Source organism: Gymnoscopelus microlampas (genome assembly GCF_963454915.1).
Source record: "Gymnoscopelus microlampas genome assembly, chromosome: 24".
Classification (NCBI taxonomy): domain Eukaryota; kingdom Metazoa; phylum Chordata; class Actinopteri; order Myctophiformes; family Myctophidae; genus Gymnoscopelus; species Gymnoscopelus microlampas.
The window spans coordinates 35151376-35166169 of record NC_139961.1 but is presented as its reverse complement, the minus strand read 5'-3'; the positions used below and the strand labels follow the sequence as shown (position 1 = coordinate 35166169).

Here is a 14794-nt window from a genome sequence, read left to right as displayed (position 1 = left end):
GGGACTACCAGGAGCTTTGAAAAGAGTTTTCCATCACGTCAACGCCAACGGGTGTAACTATATCATTTAGTATATGACTAAATATGTGGGATCTAGAAGCTCACAACACATGTGTTGCGATGCGTTGTGAGCTTCTAGATCTGCTATTTTCGCCCAATGTCCACCTATTATGACATGCCCAAAATAGGGACACTATGGGGTTTCTATTATAGCCATAATACTCAATCACCAACATTATTCTTATGCAGAAGCATACCGTAAGCATGCATTTGATGTGTTTTCTTCTTGATATTTAGGGGTTATCCTCGATTGTCAGTAAAGCCTCAAATACTCATTTTGTATGAAGAGGCACAATAATGGGTTTGAACCAAAAGCTGTATTCATGGAACATATATGAGGGAGCCCAAGTTCTTCCGTGTCATGTAATAGCAGCTTAGGCTAAACCAGAATGGATCTATAGTAGCTAGATAAGATTAGCCTACTAACCCATAATGTGAATTCAGGCACTATACATTCAGCTCCTTTATTTAAAGATGATCCATTGATTGTCATGGATTGTAGCTATAGGTTACATAATGTTCAATGTTATTATTTTAATAGGCAGATGCTCCCTGTTGCTGTTTAGAATGACAGATTACAAACAATGAATTTTAAAAAAGTATATCATGTCATGTCATAATGGATGTGAATAACCACTTAAACTCCAGCATCTGTATTGTGGGGAAAGCTTTTGCAAAAAATAGCAGATCGACAACTGTGACGCGTTGTAAGCCTATCAATCAGCTATTTTCAGCAAAAAGCTTTCCCCACAATAACAGAAAAGACACTATTATAGAGCCCTGAGGGGCTCAACCATATGGGGTTTAAGTGGTTAATAGGCAGATGCTCCCTAGCTGTTGCTGTTTAGAATGATAGATTACAAACAATGAATAAAAAAAAAGGAGTCTGCATATCATTTTCATGCCTGTGCATGATAGATGTGAATAAGATAGGTGCTCAAGTACGTGTGTAGATCCTACAAAACAAGAGGAAAAAGAAAACCCTCATCGGGTCATGCTCACAGGAGGCTATATCTGGTTCATTTGCCTTTCAGCATCGACTCGTATCCAGTGGTGGAAAAAGTACTCAAATATTTTACATAGGTAAAAGCATCAATACTGCAATATAGAAACACTCTGTTACAAGTACAAATTTTAAATTGAATTGAGCAAAAGTACAAAAGTATTGGTATCAAAATGTACTTAAAGTACCAAAAGTAGAAAGTACTCATTATGCAGAATGTTCCATTTCACAATGTATTAAAATCTTTTGAAAATTGCAGATCTACAAGCTCATTGCATTGTGAGCTTGTAGATTGGCTATTTTCAAATGGCCAAAATGTACTAGGGCTGAAGTGGTTAATGTAGGTTTTGTAATAATAATCCAAAAAAAAGTAAGTATTAACTAAAGTGTTCAAATAATTACAGTGGAGTAAAAGTACAATATTTGCCTCTGAGTTGGAGTAGAAGTAAAAGTATTGAAAATGGGAAATACTCCAGTAGAGTAAAAATTGTTCTTAAGTACAGTAGGCCTACTTGGGTAAATGTACTTAGTTACTTTCCACCACTGCTCGTATCCAGCAGCATGTCTGACTACTGGAGGCATGCCAGCACCCGCCCTGCGAGTGAAATCACCATCGAGGCGCACGGAGAGTTGACAAGTGCGCCTCCCCCTCCAAAACGTTGTTTGACATACCCGTCGTTATAGGCTTCGCCTCTGGCAACCTTTTTTTTTTTTTTTTTTTTTTAAGGCAAGCTCAAAGCCACAGATTATATATTGTGCTGAGGGAACCGTGCGGGTTGGTATATAGCCTACGGAGATTCACCGAGGAGGAGAATTGCTCTGCTGCTGCTTCTTCCCCTCATTATAGGGGAGACAAGTTGCGCGTAAAAAACGACACTGGACATCCCTGGAGGAATTGCTCAGGAGATCATAGCTAATTCCGTTTTATTCATTTGATATTTTTGCACTTTGCCCACTGAAGAGGAGCTGCAGGGCGTTTTTTTTCCCTTCTTTCTTTCTTTCTCTTGTGGTTTGCAAGCATCGGATGCAGTGACAGTGACACCAAAGGGACTCAACGACACTACAAAGCGCGCAACGGCACCTGTGGATGCTCGAACCCCCCCGTTTGCGCACTGACTGAAACCCCTCTAACGTTTCAACTCGGAGCCACTGGAAAGGTCGGATCGGACGTCATATTTAGTTGATATTCGTTATTCATCTAGTTGACGTATATTCTCAGCGGTAACCGGAAGACTCGCCCCAAAACAGCTCACCCCCGTTTCTTTTTTCGCGGACCTCTCGCCCCCAGCGGTTCTTGTATTCTTGTATTTGTTTTACTCAGGATAAGGTTGGAAATAAGTTTAGGGTTACGCATAGTTTTTTGCTGAAGTCACGTTTAGGAATAAGGTTAGGTTTTAGGCATAGTTTTACTGAGGTTACGTTTAGGAATAAGGTTAGGTTTAGGCATAGTTTACTAAAGTTACGTTTAGGAATACCTAGGTCGTCGGATTTTTGCCCCGGAGGCGACTGTGTTTTGGGACGAGCGTTTTGGTATTCTTGACACATATTAGGCTATTTTCAGCCCCCGACGGCAGCGATCAAGATGCTGCTGAGTGTGTACTCCTCTCTCCTGGTGGTCGTGGTGATCCCCCTGCTCGCCCCGATCATCAGCTGCCGCGGCTCCTACGTGCCCTGCGAGCCGTGCGACCAGAAGGCGCTGTCCATGTGTCCGCCGGTGCCGCTGGGCTGCCACCACATCGTCAAGGAGCCCGGCTGCGGATGCTGCCTGACGTGCGCGCTCGACGAGGGCGCGCCGTGCGGCGTGTACACGCGGCCGTGCATGCGCGGCCTCCGCTGCCTGCCGCGGAGCGGCGAGGAGAAGCAGCTGCACGCGCTCCTGCACGGGCGAGGCGCGTGCGCCAACGAGAAGCTGTACAAGCTGATGCACTCGTCAAAGGGTAAGAAGGCCATTGATCCGATCTGGTTTAAAATCCTGTGTTTTATTGGGGGAGAGTGTAGCCATTGTAGAGACCCCTTTGTGAGTAGCTGACACATTTTCATTGGTCACGGGTAAATATCCCATTTTTGAAAACATTTCAAACAAAAATGTATATTTAAAAAAGCTAAAATATTCCTGAATTAAAAAACAAATTCAATTATTTTTCAAAAGAATTCCATGAATAAATAAAGACAAAATCAAGAAATTCCATAAATTGGAAAACAAATGGTTAAGAAGTAGTGAAAATAGCCGATCTACAAGCCATTATGCGTTGTGAGCTTGTAGATCTGCTATTTTCACTAGCTTGGGTCCTGGGGAGACATAACATTTTGGGTCACATGAAGCTAAAAGGTTTGGGAACCACTGGTGTAGCTTACTCATGGAACCAAACAGACCCTTGCAGGTCCGTTTGGTTCCATTAGTTGGAGTTATTGAAATAGCTATAGGAAATTATTTATTTTGAGGACTTGCAGGTCAGTAGGGAAAAAATATATAGCCTACTGTATAGCCCTATATCCTATTAGATGCCTAATAATTTTGCGCCCATATAATACTATTATTTCCTCTGGTGGGCTACAAACGGAGGATCTAAACATAATAAATATTCCATTGATTAATTTGATAAGGCCATTGAAAACGATATGGTTATGCCTTCATGTGATTGGGTGTGTGATCGGCAGGCTTTGGAATTGGGAGGTGGTGGCCATTTGGGTCGAGAAACGCACTGCTCTTACCCCTTAAACCTCAGCATTGGTATTGTGCGGAAAGCTTTCGCTGAAAATAGCAGATGGACAAGCTCCAAACATTGTGAGCTTGTCGATCGGCTATTTTCAGCGAAAGCTTTCCCCACAATAACAGAAAACAGAAAATACACTAGTATTGAGCCCTGAGGGACTCCGGTTACCCATGTGGGGTTTAAGTGTGGTTAAGACGGGTTGACACCTGTCATTACCGATGCGCACGTCTCAAAAGCCCAGCCGTGACCCGCAGAACTCTTGTCAACGACTGCTGCCGAGTGCCGATCAACCTGTCATCTTGGTCTGAGAGCCGTGGTGGGACTAAACGGTCTAAAGAGTCTAAATTAGAGGGTTTCGGGGGCCCTTTTCGTGTGAGTGGCCCGGCCGTCGCCTCGGGGCACCACTGGGCCATATAAAACAGGGAGAATATTATAGGCGCTGTTCCACGAAGAAGAAGAGGCTCATTTGAATGACATTTTAGGGACAGTCACAGACTAGTGTCTGCGGGGAGGGCGTTAAGGCCAACGCTGTCCGAACGGCTTTGTGTGATTGGCCCTATAGCAGCCCCGGCTCGTAATCTGAGACATGGAGCACAAGAGGATTTTTTTCTTCTGTCCCCTTAACTGTTGAATTTTCTTTTTCTTTTTTTGGTCCGTCTGACACTTTTATTATACCCTGCACTCATTGTCTGTGCAGGTGACATTGTTTCCACAATATTGAACTTGCCCTATATTAAATCCCTGTATTCCCCTGTCGTAGTCTGCGCTCTGTTATTTTCTTGCTATTGTCCACAGTCCTTCAGATTAACCTCCATCGCACTTTATTCATGGTTTTGTCCCTCCCTCCATTCTTTTCCCATCTCAAGTGGCACCGTCTCCTCTTTCCTCCTGTCTCTCATCCCCCCCCCCCTTCTCTACCTCCCCACTCCATCTCCTCCTGTCACCCCCCCCCCCCGCTGTCATTATACCCTCTTTCACCACCTATCTACCCCTCTTCTCTCTCTCTCTCTCTCTCTCTCTCTCTCTCTCTCTCTCTCTCTCTCTGCATCCATCTTTCTTGCTTCTCTCTCTTCCTCCTGTCATCTTTCCATCATTCCCTCCCTCCTAGCCACCTTCCCTCCCTCCATCGCTCACTCTCTTCCTCCTCATGCCTCCCATCCCCTCCCGCCCCGGCTTTTCCTCCATGTTCCTATCCCTCCTTGCACCCCCACCCGCCCTCCTCAATCTCTACTCTCTCCCGCCCTCTTTCCGCTGAGTGTGAGCTGAGTGTGTGCAGGCTCTGTAGTGATTCAGCAAAATGCTGGCTGAGTATGGATCACTACCCCCCCTCTCACACACACACACACACACACACACACAGACCCCCCGTCCGTCCGTCCGTCCGTCCGTCCGTCTGTCTGTGGACTCACTCGTGTCGTGGATTAACTCCTCACTCCCTGCTGTACGTGCATCTCATTCTCATTGATATGTGTGCACTAACCACCTTAACCCACATGCTTATCGAGTGTGGGTGGGGACATGTGACATGTCAAGTGTACACATGCATGCATGCATGCACGCATGCACTTATGCACCCGTGCAGGCAATCGTGCACATACAGTATGCATGCTCCTGTGCATGATATCTCCATATTTCATTTTAGTTTTTCCATACATTTATGGCCTATACTTCGCCATACTACAGTGTCACACAAAAGCAAAAGTACCCGATCTACAAGCTCACAACGTTCGTGATGTGACGTGTTATGAGCTCGTAGATCATAACACGATGCGATATATCAATCGTACTCCCTCTTAGCGTAGTGACGGCACATATATTTTATCATGATAAAGGAAAGCACTGTCCAGGTTTACATAAAGCATTTTGTTTTGCACTTTAGTGTCCAGCTTTATATAATTAAAACATGTAATTTGCACAGGAGAGCTTAGGGAGGGAAATGTGGTAAGATTTCAGAATAAATGCATAATTTACCATTTTTTATTTATATTTTATCCTCTTCAGTTACAGATCATTGTGATGAGTTGTAGGTGAACTTTCTTGCAATCTATTATTGCAGATATTGTGTATTGTGATATCATCGTTATCAAGGGCCAAACATCGTCACAGCATGAAATCCTGAGTTACCGGTACTCATATCGTCTCACCCTAGTTTCCAACTGACAGCGACCATATCCATGTGCTGTGGGCTGTGTATGTGTGGCTTTCCTATTGTGTTATGTTATGTTATGTTATGTCATGTTAATATATTGCATACCACAGGCAGGCTGTAAAGAAGTACTCAGAAAAATACTTAAGTAAAAGTAAAATACAATGTAAAATTTACTTGAAGTATTGGCATCAAAATATATGTAAAGTGCCAAAGTTGATTAAAGTATTCAAAAAATTGTATAGCTGACCTACAAGCTCACAATGCGTCGCCATGCAACACATTGTGAGCTTGTAGGCTATTTTGTAATAATAATCTAAATCTGCAAAGTAACTAGTAACTAAAGTTTTCATATGATTGTAGTGGAAGTAAAAAGTACAATATTTGCCTCTGATATTATTGGAGTAGAAGTAGAAACTACTGAAGTGAAGTAAAAGTTAAAAAGTAAAGGTACTAAGAGATACTTTCCACCACTGGTAACAGAGATATGAAGAACAGTCTGGATAGATAGATGTACAGTATGTGTCAGTGTGTACTCTGAACCCTTTTAAAGTATCAATATGTGAACAGGTTCATTCTGAAATAACACGCCCACACCTTTTGAAAGGAAAACTGACCCGACGGAATGAAAACTGATGAGCCTAGGACAAATCGCAAACACTGGACCTTTTAAGGCTTTGTTGGACATAACGACGCCGATGCTTTCTAAGAAACTGAACAGTAAATACCAAGGATTACGGAACAGCATTCTAAAAATAAGCTCCTCTTGTGTCTGCACCAATACAAGACAAAATAGTCATTCAAACGGATACATGGGTGGTGGGAAAGGGGGAGTTAGATCGTCCTAGTTTTTGTTCACAACCCCATCCAGAAAGGGATCAAATTCAACAGAATCATCACATCTCTCACAGCTCCACCACAAGAAAAGGGAGGCTAAAAAGAGAGAGACACTATCAGTCAGCAGTAATCAGATTAGAAGATGGTGGGGATTAACAAGTGCAGACTTGATTAGACTTGCACTTATCCCCCCACACTCCCCCCAAGAAAAGTGTGTCAGCAGAAAACTGGGGATGTGGGGGTGGGTGGGAGAAATATCTCTTTTCCTTCTCCCTATAATTGACTCCCGTGGACAGGGGTATAGACATCATTGTCATCATCGTTAGGACGGAGGCTTTATGACAGAGGATTTCATGGGTTTAATGTATGGATTCATGTCATGACCTCAAGCGCGCTGACCTTGTTTCCCTTATAGACGTAGCTTAGGGATGGCGTCATCATGCAAAGCTCAGACGGGTTGGTGTTTGTCATCCCCCGGGGGTTTTACAAGGCAAATCTTTACTGCATGCCAAAAGTGGAAGCGGAAACATGCATATGATGCATGGATCCCCATGACAGCCATGGCTCAGGACACACATATGGCTAAAAACTAAGTGAAATTCCGCCATTTATCCATTTTGGATACAAATGCTACAGTAGCTGACATCCATTGTGTGGAGTATGCAGAATGTTTTACAGTATTTTTTAGCTTTAGTGAGTTTTACCTTCATACTAGCAATTGTTTAATCTGAGATATTGACACTGTGTTATCGGCAGTTTGGATTGACAGTAGGGCAGGGCAATTAACCAATATTTACAACCAATAACTAACTTAATTTTGCTCATGTAGGTTAATTGAATAATCACGCATCAAGTTTTTGTTTTAAAGGGTCTACACCATGAATTTTAACTTTTTCTTCATTTTTGTGTGTTTTTGGTCTCCCCCACCTCTCTTCTGTTCCAACAAATACCCGACTTCGAGCATGCAGGCTTTCATAGGCTATCTGTGGTTTTTATGTAAATTGGTCTGAAAACAGTCCGTCAGATTTGTTCCCCCACCCTACGTCACGTCTGGGAACAATTCCTCCCGTTTTTTCAGTTCTAACCAAAAAAAAAAAAAAAAAAAGACACTTTTTTTTTTTTTTTTCATTTTTTTTTTTTTTTAACATTTTTTCTTATTTTATTTTTTTACTTTTTCCACACAGAACCAGGACATAACATGCATACAAACTGGCTCAATAGCACCCCGTGCCAAACAGGACAATGTGGTATTACAGGTGAAAGTGCTTTATAAGCCAGAGAGAAGTTAGTTGGAATGAGTATATCTGAGGCTTGATTTAGGCTCAAACCTTTTGAAAAACGTTTAAGGGACATAAACAATATGATATCAAATATTATTATTATTTTTTAAATTCATGGTGTAGCTCCTTTAATATGATTTTTTATACATTCACAAAAAATCACGAAAACATTCTAATATTTTTTTTAAATAATTGACGAAATTCATTAAACTGATTAACCACTTAACCCTTATACGTCATTGTACAATATGTACACAATAGTGAAACTAGCCCACAATCCGTTGCATCGCGACGCATTGTGAGCTTGTACAGTAGATCAGCTATTTTCACCGTTTAAAAAGTAACCAAGGCACAAGTTTGAAATAATTGTGATACTGATTTGAAGTCATATCGCCCAGCATTAATTGAGGTCAATAGAGTACTGACGTCACTCGCTCATCCTCTGGGTCACGGAAGTTTTTCGTATTTGAATCATCTCATATAAGAATTGTGGTCCTAAAATAAACAAATTGTCCCAGAGCTTGTCAGGGAGGTGGCTCTGTATCGTTAACGATAGTCAGTCACTCATATTTGATGCAGTCCGCTTCTGGGGAGAATTCAATTAATTAGGCGGCGGTAACATTAGCGTTTTCTCATCAACAGTTGATGCTTCATACCCATATGAGTCGAACCGCCGGGTTCGTTTGTTTATTTTTGGATCACAGTTCTTATATGCCGAGATATTAAACACGTCCATGGGAATTCAGAATGGGGGGGAAAAAAACGTGACCCAGGTACGATGCGTTATTATGTCAGACTTCGGTGCCCTATACCAGTGGTTCTCAACCAGTGGTCCGGGGACCACCAGTGGTCCTTGAGGGGGTTCCAGGTGATCCCCAGCTAAATGATGGAAGAGTTGGTAACCAAATGGACCCTTATAGATCTTTAACTCTTGAGAGCGTAAAATTAGCGTAACATTTGGTTTCATTTTACGCTCTTATTAAATTATTGTTAAACATCTACATTACTTAATCAAAGAATTGTTATTTTGATCAACGTTTGCCTGTTCTCTCTCCTATTGGTACCAACATCAATAATGCATGGAATTGTGAACAAAATCGTATCCAACGTAGCAAAATATTCTAAGTCTTGGGTCTGAGAGTCTAAATCTCATCAAATGGTCGGCCGTGGCTCAAATGCCGAATAAATAATGGACCTTGATATGAAAAGGGTTGAAAACCACTGCTCTATACAGATAGATGTACAGTAACAGAGAGAGCTGAGGTGTTACTAGGAAGCCCACAAGCCTGACCACTAATTCCAGCCTGCATTGAGAGGACAGCCGAGGCCTGTGATTGGTGCGAAGATGTGTCGCGTGTTTTTTAAGGCTCGTTCGAAGGCCCTTTCTAAAGGCATTCATTCGCAAAATATGAAAGCAGTCCAGTGTTTCTAGGGATTGGGACCCAAAATGGAGGACTTGTCCCCGGTGGGTTGCCCACATGACAAGTGTAATAGTATGTTTTCTTGACTCTGGGGTGCTAGTGTGAGACTAAATGTCTCATTTAGGTCGCTGGCTATAAAAGTTTGAGACCATATGGTCTACATATACCCCAAAAATGCTAACTTGACCTGCCACAAATGTAGGCTGTGTTGTCACGCATGTCAACACATGGTGTCTGGAATTGGCCAGTGGCCACGGACTGCACTAAACATGGACGCACACGGTCCACAGAGACATCATCACATCATTTCATGTCTTTTCTTGTCCAGTGTCTGGTCTCTCTCTCATTCCTACAGCTGTACAGCCGTTTTCTTAACCGCATGAACCCCAGCGTCCCTATTCTGGGCATGTCATAATAGACAAACATTCTACGAAAATAGGCGAACATTCTGCGAAAATGGCAGTTCTATACAGGCGTCTGACGCGTTTGTGAGCTTGTAGATCGGCTATTGTGGGAGAAGAGATTTGGTGTAAGGGAAAAAAAGGGTGGGGACCAGATATAAATATTGACTCCTGGGGGACCCCCGTCAACTGAAGTATATAGGATTTAAGTGGTTAACCAGTGCAGGTATGTGACAGTTACCCATGAGGAAATAGATTTAGAATATGACTTCTTATGAATGAACACATGCATGTACTGTATGGAATTAATATGTGCAAGTAATTTCATTAAAAAAATTGCCACAGAGATCAATAGGTTATTAATACTGTTTTTCCACCAAAACACAGATATATACGTAGTTTACCACCTGCAACTGATAAAGTCCTGTGATGAATGAAAAAGAGTTGATGACAATGACAGGCAGTCATTAGGGTGACCATATTTTCAAAAACCCCAAAGCTCACAACGTAAGCTTGTCGATCTGCTATTTTCCCTACTTTTAACAATCTAAAAATATATATTTTTTAATTTTCCCCTGGTGTTTTCATCAGGATTTTAGCACTCAGCATATCTAGTGACCACACCTTTCAACAGAAGACAATAAACATCCACGTGTATGTAAGCACTCAAAAGCAAGTGTTATAATTTGAATTGTGGTGAAAACCAGGACAATTTGGTAGTGAATGTTGAAAACCAGGACATTTTGGTGTTTTAGAGATATTTGTCGGGACTCGGGACACCCAGCTTGAAACTGGGACAATCCCAGCCAAACCAGGACATCTGGTCACCGTAGTAACTTCAGCATGAACTTGACTTAACTTTCTCTCTCTCTCTCTCTCTGCACATACTTCCTCTTCTTCTTCTTCTCAGATGGCGAGTCTCCTGATGAGGCCATGTTACCCATTCCAGAGTCCATCTTGCCCCAAACCAAGGTGCCCACCAACAGAAGGGACCACATTGTCAGCTTGAAGAACCAGGCCAAGAAGAATGCAGAGGACCGCAAGAAGTGGCTGGCGAGGCAGAGACCCACCGGCGGCCTGGACTACCCAACCCGCCCTGTGGAAAAAGTACAGCCGGAGTTTGTACGCGAAACGGTGGGTCTGCATTTATGCATCGAATTACACATGTGGGATTCACACGGCCATTCGCACGCACGCGCGGCCACACGCGCGCGCACGCACACACACACACACACACACACAAACTGCACACACAGTGAGACTGTGTATAGTACTGTACACAGGCTCATCTGTGTAATTTGGATAGCATCTTATGTAGACAGATGCTAGGTTCATTGTTTACCTGGTATCCTATAGTTTCAATGTACAGATTATTATTTTGATAGTACATTGTTTAGACTGATGCTAGGTTCATTGGTTTACCTGTGATCCTAGTTTACTGAGGCACTACAGTCTCTCTGCATTTGATATATGTGATTACCTTGCTTATTGTAAGTCGCTCTGGATAAATGCCGAAATTGTAAATTGCACATATCCACAAGCTGTATATATAAGTAAGTGTGTGTGTGGGGGTGTGTGTGTGTAGGGACCCTGCAGGAGGAGATTAGACAATCTGATTCAAAGCATGAAGGACACGTCTCGGGTCTGGGCTCTTTCCCTCTACATCCCAAACTGTGACAAGAAAGGTTTCTTCAAGCGCAAGCAGGTATTTCTACAGTGAAAGCAAATGACCCTGTCTGACATTTAACATTGTGTATAACAGGAGTTCCCAAATTTGAACATTCCAAAGACACCCAAATCTGCTATTTTCGCAAAATCTTGAAAACGTTTCTGCCACTACAACCTCAAAAATGTAATCCACCTAAATCCACAATCTCACAACACGTTGCATCGTGAAGCGTTGTGAGCATGTGGATCATCAATTTTTTTTGTCATCTGTTTAGTAAAGTAGATGGGGCTTAAGTGGTGAAATATCTCTCCTGTTATTATTATCTGTAGTGTAAGCCGTCCCGCGGGCGGAAGAGGGGGATCTGCTGGTGCGTGGACCGGTTCGGGGTGAAGCTCCCTGGCATCGACTACAGCGGAGGAGACCTGCAGTGCAAGGAGATGGACAGCAGCAGCAACAGCAACACCAACGAATGAGAGCTAGAGAGGCGGGCTCAGCCGCACTTCCTCTTGAGTCCGTTCTCTTCTTCACTTGTCAACCTGCCAATCAAGCTAGCACAATTGACGACTGCCAATCAAGAGAAAAAAATGTATACGGCACAAACGCTTATCTGTGTGGTCAGGTGTGTGTGATGGTCTGCGTAGGTCTTATCGGGGGAGCTGAGCTGAGAACGTTTGGCGGAATCCATTTCTGGTATCGATATAGTGTCATATTTCAGCCTCATTAACCCTTTCATTTGCAATCAACCAGATGCACCGTGTTCACTCCCCAGTGACTATGTAGCCATGTTTGAGGTGAAATAAAACAACCATCTCTATAATTCCATAGATGATAGAAATAAATAAATACATATACATATATATATATATATATTTGTAAGTGATGTATATTGATAATATTTTGTGTATTGAGTCAGGGTGACAAGATTTATTATTGTTCAAGTTACTTAAAACGATAAGCCAAGATTTCATGTACTGTAAATGTGGCTGAAGCAACAGAGTGTTCATTATCCAGTTTTTTTCATTATAATTTGTTCATATTGACGTGAACTCCATACAGGAGCTGGCTGTAGGGAACGGAGTCTGGTGGAGTTCATACGGGAGCTGACTGTAGGGAACGGAGTCTGGTGGAGTTCATGTATATATGAACTCTATACGGGAGCTGGGTGTATATAGGGAACGGAGTCTGGTGGAGTTCATGTTGATATGAATCCGTACAGGAGCTGGCTGTAGAAAACTTAGTCTATTGGAGTGGTAGATTTAGAAGAAAAAAAACGGCCACTTAGCTCTTTTATCCTAAAGCTTCAGCCCTTGCAGAGCACTTTGCCAAGTCTGTCGCTGGTTACTCTAGACCACTCCAGATGATCCACGCATGCTATTTCTTGTCAAAAGTGAGGGGGTCCGCCAATAACACAGTGTGTGCTAACTGTTAAGGGTCGATCCTCTTTGGCAATGCCAGCCCTGCCAAAGAGGCATTCCCTCATCATCTGAGGTTGATATTTGGGCCTTGTCACCCTTCAACTATCCTATAGTATCATGGTTGATGGCTTACCTTTGCACAAGAGTGGAGTTCCTGAACCGCAAAGCAGAGGCTTGTGGGAAATTTTCAAACATGAGATATTGCTGCTCATTGAGTCTCTGGCTCTAGCACACTAACCCTATAATGAATAAGCAGTCAAGATAAAACAAGACTTAATGGTATATATAGCAGTAGTATTGTATAAGGTTGGTTATTTGGTACTGAATGTCCTTGTGAAATAATACAAGAGGCCTTTTTGTCCCGGCAACTGTTAATGCATCAAGAACTTGATGAGTGAGTGCGTGATTGTATGTGTCTGCGTATCTGTTTGTGTGTGTGAGTGCAATGAGTGCATTCCCTCCTTAACTCTCACTTCCCGTCAGTTCAAATCAACTTGCTCTCACTAAGCCAACCCAAGCTAAGAAAATCATGGTGCTGTGAATTTTCCTACATAGCTCGCACGCAAATCATTATGCAAACACACACGTTGTATATCTTAACCTAGCTAATTGTGACTTCCGGCCTGGTTTTTCAACCTAGAAAAGGTCTCCCAAGTTCGCATGTAAATTCAAGTGCCTTCCATCTCACCTCACTTTGAATTGTGATTTGCATGGAGAGCCATTTTGTTGTTTGAACAAAGGAATGCTCCTGCCCATTAGAATGGAATAACAAACACTGCAGAATTGGCCGTATAGGATGGTTTTATTTTCCAGTTGCCTACTCAGAAAGGTTATGAATATGTTCCCATCAAGAACTGTATATGAACAACATTGCTCTATTTTTCCCAAGTATTTCACGTTTTCAGTTATAGTCTTGACACTCAATTATCATTTAACCACTTAAACCTAGTATATTGGACCCCTACTTCTTTTCCTCTATATACCAAACCTCCCTCTTAGCTGCAAATGGCTGATCTACAAGTTCACACAGTGCATTGCGCTGTGAGCCTTTGGTTGGCTATTTTCACCTAAGGTTCACCCCAGAATAGGGACGCTAGGGTTCATGTGGTTAAGTAAACGTGTGTGCAGTTTACTGCCACATCTGTGACATGGACACGGGCCAATCAGCCTAATCTCCGCAATTTACTTTCATGCTTGTTATGTTTAATGGATACATGTAAATGCGATGACATTTCATACATTGCAGATTCTCAAAGGTGACAAAGATCAATGTGAAGCAAACAGTGAAATATTTATCAGGTGTGTAATTGATGTACTCTTTTTTTTCTTCTTTTTTTTTGTAATGACAAATCACTTATTTAAATAAAGTTCCAGTACTTGTGAGTTGTGTTGTGTGCTATTTGTTTTTGATAATTTGTTGGTTTTGCTCTGTATTTATGTATACCTGTCTGGTGAAAGTCATTGAATTAAAGTGGATCTAGGACATATCACATTGTCAGTGACTATTTGTCACAAGTCAGCTATAGCATAATGTGGGACAGGTTATTAGTCATGGCAAAATAAGCCATAATAGAGGTCTGTCTTTAAAAAGACTTTAAGAGAAGGACTGTAACTTTTTTGATCTCTTCCACACAGATCCTTTATAATTTTAATCCCCTATTGTCATGCAGAAGTGAGGCCTTTTCTTCACTCTACAAGTGACAGTAATGTTACAGTCTTTTGTTGGGCGGCAATTTCCCTGGTAACCACGGAAACCCACTGCCCAAACATTCCGTGGAAGACAGTCACCCATTCTAATGACATGCATTTGTAGATAATGATGGTAGTTCTACAAAGCCAAGTACACAAA

At 42.2% G+C, this 14794-nt stretch overlaps 1 protein-coding gene across 1 annotated transcript; it reads left to right on the top strand.

Moving 5' to 3' along the window:
• Positions 1–1813: 1813 nt before the first annotated feature.
• On the top strand, positions 1814–14328 carry igfbp5a (insulin-like growth factor binding protein 5a). The gene is made up of 4 exons (XM_084051380.1): positions 1814–2999; positions 10772–10995; positions 11447–11566; positions 11860–14328. Exons 1-4 carry the CDS (start codon positions 2645–2647, stop codon positions 12001–12003), a joined length of 843 nt encoding a protein of 280 aa, XP_083907506.1. The 5' UTR covers positions 1814–2644; the 3' UTR covers positions 12004–14328.
• Positions 14329–14794: the final 466 nt, after the last annotated feature.

Bases quoted from the DNA above. Each gene is read 5' to 3' on its own strand.
- igfbp5a (XM_084051380.1), top strand. From the start codon at position 2,645: ATGCTGCTGAGTGTGTACTCCTCTCTCCTGGTGGTCGTGGTGATCCCC. The intron at 10,996-11,446 runs GTGGGTCTGCAT...GTGTGTGTGTAG, and splicing joins CGGAGTTTGTACGCGAAACG to GGACCCTGCAGGAGGAGATT. The intron at 11,567-11,859 runs GTATTTCTACAG...TATTATCTGTAG, and splicing joins GTTTCTTCAAGCGCAAGCAG to TGTAAGCCGTCCCGCGGGCG.